Raw genomic sequence first — 6,000 nt, 5'->3', positions numbered from 1 at the left:
ATAAATCTATACGGTCGATATTTGCTGGTGCTTCTATCAATTGCAGTACAGTGTAACAATACGGAATCTACTCACGAGAAAGCACAAGTTTTGCTTCTAGGCGACAGATTATGCTGCAAAATAAAAGTTTACTGTGAGCAAAACGTGTTATCCTCTGGAAGCACCAAACAATGCAACGCTCTTCACCAACATTGCTGTTTCGTGGATTTCGAATCAACTGCTCCAATTCCTAATCCAAGAAATCGAAGTTTTGGTCCATTCTAGAACCCATCTCCGCCAACAAATTCAAACGAGCGATCAATGTTAAAAATTGTTAATTAAAGCTTTATACATAACGTGTTGTCCGTTCAATCTTTTGAAATGCAGGAATTAGCCAAAAGTTCAATGCAGGACAGAAGGGAAGGACAACATGACACGCCATCAATAACAGAGGCGAAACTCCCAGTTATCGGACGATAATTTGTAAAGAATAATTTCACAATCAGAAACAAATAAACATTATTTGTCAAACAAAGTAACAAAAAAACAGGGACGTAATTGTAGGGCAAGCCTAAGAATGGCTAGGCCTTGGGACCTTCACAGCCAATTTCCCCCGTGACAAAAGGGACGACGTTGACCATTTTAGCACCAATGTGAGGCAGCCCACCCGGAGCCAAATTTAGACTCATGAAGACAAGCCTTGACCGAGTGGCCCCATGCAAGATAATAACTAAGCTTCTGAGGAGTCCAGGGTCGGAGCGAAATTGAACCGTGAGCAACATTTGCTGGCACATGGGAACACCGTGACCAGAAGGAGGACCAAAGAGCAATAGTTGTTTAGAACAAAAGCAAAGGTAAGAATTATGAAAATTGGGTGCGTGGCTGAGCTCGGGAAAGCCATAATGTTTTATAGGGGCAATTCGCATCTGGATGAGTGGCATTGGGTTGATAGGCGTTATGATGATTTTCTTGTGTAAGTAATATGTCAGGTCAGCAGTGATTTACTAATGTGCAAAGAATGAGTGGAAATAATAACAGGGAAAGTCAATGCATACTAACAGTAGTAAAAGGCCAGAAGCCAGCCATAATGAGAAAAGCATCATCATTGGCTGCGAGTCTGCGTCGATCATTTAGACTTGACCAGATCCTGTGGTAGTTCTTAGAACGCAAGAACATCGTGGTAAACGTACACAGGCTTTGTCATAGATAATGCCTACGCTTAGTCTTTACCTGCACAAGGCACTCGCGGCGCTTGGACATAAAGGAAAGTAGGTAAACTCAAGTATGATCAACTAATAGATTGAATTTTAGCCGGTGCGTAACCTTTTCTTTAAAAAAAAAAAAGAAAAAAAGAAAAAATCTTCTCAACCTATAAATTTCTGTTTGTCCATGGAATGGAAGCTCTTCAACGCATCCCAATCTTATCGTTCAGAAGCTAATTATCGAGGCTAATGAGCTAGGCTGCTAGGGTCGCCAACGTAGATTGACTGGTCAGAGTGACAAGGAGACTGGAGAAGCAATCTGTTCAAAGTTTTTCGAATCCTCTTCAGAGGACCAAGATTTGCAGATAGACTTCACATTGCACTCGCAAACTGTAAGGCATTAATGGTTAAACCTCAACACTCACGAACTTAAAAGTAGGAAAATCTAATGGCAACAAAATTCCATGCATATGGCATAAGTCAGCAAGCATCTTCTGAGGTATATATGGGGGTGGCCTGCGGTCGACCAAAATCAGAAGGGGAAAAATGCCAAAAGAAAAAATTTTATACATCTATATGGCATATATAATCCATATGAAACAACACTATTCATCAGTTATGAATAGTGCAGTTCACTACCTACTACCTAATTTGAGGGGGGCATGAAAGACTCAGGATATTGTTTTGCTTAAACAAAATTCAAGGACTCATAATTCATAAAAACATAAGTAATCTCACATGACTATCAGCTGATAAGGGGAAAACTTCTCAAATTAAAGGTTCTGATCAGTTGTTATGTCAATTACTCTGCTCAAGTTTGCGTTTGGCTCCCTCCAAGGTATTTTGGAGCAACATTGTGACTGTCATTGGACCCACACCACCAGGAACAGGAGTAATCCATCCAGCTACTTTAGATGCTTCCTCAAAATCTACATCTCCGACAAGCCGATAACCTGACTTCTTAGTTGGGTCATCAACAGCATTTGTGCCAACATCTATGACTGCAGCTCCAGGTTTGATCCAACTGCCCTTGACCTGCGAAGTACAGAATGTTATGAGACAAACTCTCCATCAGGGATGGTGGAAAAGATTTTTTTTTTTTTTTTTTTTTTGGGTGGGGGTGGGGGAACTCTCCATCAGGAAAAAGAAAGCAATTAGCAGCAGACCGATAATAGTACGCAAGGCTCTTGACCAAAAAATTTTCCAGAATTCCTATAAAGAGGTGGTACCGCCAATTACCCTTTTTGCAGCATCTATTGGATTGACTGGAGTCACAGGAGAGTAGGGGAGAGAGAATCTTCTTTATTTTTATTTCTATTTTTCTCGGTATGCATGTATGAAAATATCGTCTTTATCAGACCCTTGACTTGAAGGGAAAATCAACTTCAGTTCTCTCTCTATGTCGATCTATCTATCTAATTTGTATCAGACCCTAGGCTTGAAGGCCTGGTTGCATTTGACAACTACTGTACGTCTGCACCTGTAACTAATTTGTGTTGTATACCAAGGATCGTATAGGAGAGCTATCTTGAAAAGCAACCGACTTGAAACTTTTGTGATCTGTCACATTTTGTAGTAAGAACCATTCCAAATGCTAAAATTGGAAAACTAATTTTGATTGTATGATGGGTTCAGCTATTCGAATGGAAATGAAATTGTGAGAAAGGAGATGCAAATATAGTAAATATGTTTTGCTCGCTACCATCATTGGTTGTCCAGCAGCTGCAATTACAATATCTGCTTCGCGGATGATTCTTTCTGGTTCACTTGTGCGTGAATGAACAATGGTAACTGTAGCATCTTCTTTAAGAAGAAGCATTGAAACTGGCAATCCAACTATGTTACTTCGACCAACCACAACTGCCTTCTTGCCCTTTATACTCACACCACTTCGGTGGAGAAGTTCAAGACATCCCTGCATACAAGTAGTACAATATAAATTAAGTACTCAAGATTATGAGAAAGTTTTCCGCAAGCTAAGTTATGCTTACACGTGTAGCGCAAAAGGTGGAATTTTTTTATTAAAAACAAAAAAAAATAAAATTAAAACAACCTAGAGAATCAGGTTAAACACAGGGTAAAGAAATTGAAAATAAATCCTTTTTGTTTCTAATAACAACAAAAATCTGCTTCAATTTTATGAAGTAGCTTTGTATGAATTCAAACTAGTGTCAATTTCAGTGGATCTCTATCTTCAACTCTTTACTTAGCTTCGAAAGTGTTAAATAAAGGCCTCAGAGATTTCATCACCTTTCTAAATTCTAAAACACTCTATCATCGAATACCAATTCCACAGGTGAAGCAATTTCACAAAGCTTCAGCAAGAAGTTTTTACAATATGTTGATTGAAATCAAAAAATTTGTTGACGTGATTCAGTCCATTCAAAAGGTTTCAAAAGCAAGAGGAATTGCCTTGGGAGTGCAAGGGACAAATAGTGGTTCTCTGCCTTTCATGGAAAGTTTGCCAATGTTCAAAGGATGAAAGCCATCTACATCCTTCTCAAGGCTGATTTCAGTCAAAACTTTCTCTTCATTTATATGTCTTGGTAATGGAAGTTGAACCAATATACCTGTGAACATAAAAACCCAAACTTTTTTTTAAAAAATGAGCGATAAGAACATGCATATGTCACAGAAATCAGCCCACATCCAAACTATCATCACAGGTCTAAAGATTATTCACATATTCTTGACTGACGGGAAAAGAACCATGCATCAGTGCTTCATTCAACTAAAATTATGCTTCAAATTAGTTGACATTTAGACACCCAATTTACCGTCAATCAATTTAACAAGGATCAAGTACTGAACCATTTCAGGGGTTTCTCTTGAAGACATGCAAAGAAATTGGCAGGATGAGCTTAGTTTATTTGTCTTTTCCCTTTCATCTGACATCTGTGTTCTCTTGTTTCTTTTAGGAGTATATGCTATCATCCACCGCTATACCTCTTTACTTTCCATCTACAGTAACATTTATTTCACTCTTTTCCCCCTTAAAGGCATTAAGAAAATATTGGCAAGAACCATGAAACATACAAATACAAGTCTTACTCTATTGCTGATATTGCCATTAGAAGAGTTTGCATCTAATTTTTTGTTCAAACATGAAGAAATTTAGCAACAAAATTGCTTAATAAAGTAGTCAAATATGTCAAGAGTATCTTCTAGTTACTCCTTTACACTTGAGAACTCAAAACTTAACTCTGCACCGCTAATGGCAAACGACCTGGACATAAAACTACGATAACGTATGCAGAGATGATATTGAAAACAAATACGATTTGGTTAGTAATAGACCAACCATGTATATCAGGATTGACGTTTAACTCATGGACTTGTTTGACTAGATCAGCCTCGGATACTTGCTCAGGAAGATCCACATCAAAGGACTTGATTCCTACTTCAGCACAAGCCTTTCTCTTCATACTCACATAGCTTTGTGAATCCTTTCTGTTCCCTACAATCACTACCGCCAGTCCCGGGACCTATGATATTAAAGAACCTACTTCAGCATAAGCAATGAATTAAAAAACCGGCGTGGCATTAGATTTATCCAGTTTAAAATATAGTTCCAGATTATTTCCAGGCCACGATATTAAAAATTAGCTATGAGTTGCTTGGTTCCGTTTCCAGATACAGATTTGACTTCAAAAACAGAAACATAGGAGCGTCTACCTGGCCATATTTTTGAGAGAGAAGGCGAACTTCGCCGGAAATTTCAGATCGGATGGCTTGGGCGACGGCTTTGCCGTCGATGACGGTGGCCACCATGTGATCGAAAGACGAGTTTGTGGATAAGGCGGAGCGGGAGATTGTCTATGGCTGTATGCTGGCAGCGAAGCCCGTGAAAGCGCGCCGCACACCCCCCCCCCCCAAAAAAAAAAAAAAAAAAGGCGCATGAATCGGATCGTCGTCTTTACATGTGGCATAGATTTGGTCGAGTATTACTTAATCCCTCCGTTTACGTTAACTCTGTAATTAATTATTTATTTCACCTCTTCATAGTTTTCAGTCCCTCCATTTTTTTCAGATTAAATCATAATTTTATGTATTAAAAGAAAGTGTTTTTAAGAAAAATTTATTTAATAATAAGAAATTATGTACTTTAAAATAATATTAATAACCTAATGTCTCTTTTTAATTCTAATAAAATCATATTATTATTATTATATTATGAAAGTGACGTGTAGTTTAAACTTAAGACGTTGGGAGAGTAACAGTTAGATTCCAAAATATTAAATTAATAATAACTGAGTCTCCCATAAATTTTTTCAAAAAATAAGTTAAGAATATCAATACAAATTATTGTTATAAATTCAGGAGTTTTAATTATAAATCAGTATTAAATATTAAACATAACTCTTAGATTATACCTAAAAGTTTTATTTATAACTATTTAAATTGATATTTATAATTTAATTTTATGAAAAATTTTATCGAGAAGTTAATTGTTATTCTTCCTTACACATTCTATGAGGCTTCCAATCAAAATAGGGCAGCAGCTTATTGAGAATCATATTATGTATATTTATTCCCATAAAAAATATGTATATTTATTATTATTATTTATTTTAGTTAGATATGGATATAATTTAGATAGATTTAATTGCAATGTATTATTATCTTGGCAAATATTATGTGCTTATTGTATAATTATTGAAAAATTGTAATTATCGAAATTAAATTTAAAATCGGGACATACTGTGTGTGTCTATATATATATAGACCTTGTATGAATCTATAGACTACAGGGGCGTTAAAAGATTATATTTGGCGTCATATTGGGGGCCAAAACTTGATACACACACACACACAAAAA

General features: G+C 36.7%; 1 protein-coding gene across 2 annotated transcripts; it reads right to left on the bottom strand.

Annotated features, from left to right (window-relative positions):
• Nucleotides 1-1,725: 1,725 nt before the first annotated feature.
• LOC129305987 (bifunctional protein FolD 2) lies at nucleotides 1,726-5,062 on the bottom strand. Of its 2 annotated transcripts, none has more exons than XM_054946256.1 (5): nucleotides 4,857-5,062; nucleotides 4,483-4,666; nucleotides 3,594-3,751; nucleotides 2,884-3,096; nucleotides 1,726-2,216 (listed from the first exon to the last, which is right to left on the bottom strand). In XM_054946256.1, exons 1-5 carry the CDS (start codon nucleotides 4,950-4,952, stop codon nucleotides 1,980-1,982), a joined length of 888 nt encoding a protein of 295 aa, XP_054802231.1. In that variant the 5' UTR covers nucleotides 4,953-5,062; the 3' UTR covers nucleotides 1,726-1,979. The 2 variants fall into 2 exon arrangements, with proteins under 2 accessions (XP_054802231.1, XP_054802240.1); XM_054946265.1 differs by having other exon boundaries at nucleotides 4,483-4,683; nucleotides 4,857-4,996.
• Between the last annotated feature and the right edge of the window lie 938 nt (nucleotides 5,063-6,000).

The sequence above is a fragment of the Prosopis cineraria genome, unplaced genomic scaffold (genome assembly GCF_029017545.1).
Source record: "Prosopis cineraria cultivar Desert tree isolate PC_DT_omini unplaced genomic scaffold, ASM2901754v1 PC1, whole genome shotgun sequence".
In the NCBI taxonomy this organism is placed as follows: Eukaryota; Viridiplantae; Streptophyta; class Magnoliopsida; order Fabales; family Fabaceae; genus Prosopis; species Prosopis cineraria.
The sequence above is the reverse complement of the archived record's forward strand: the minus strand, read 5'-3'. Positions and strand labels throughout refer to the sequence as shown.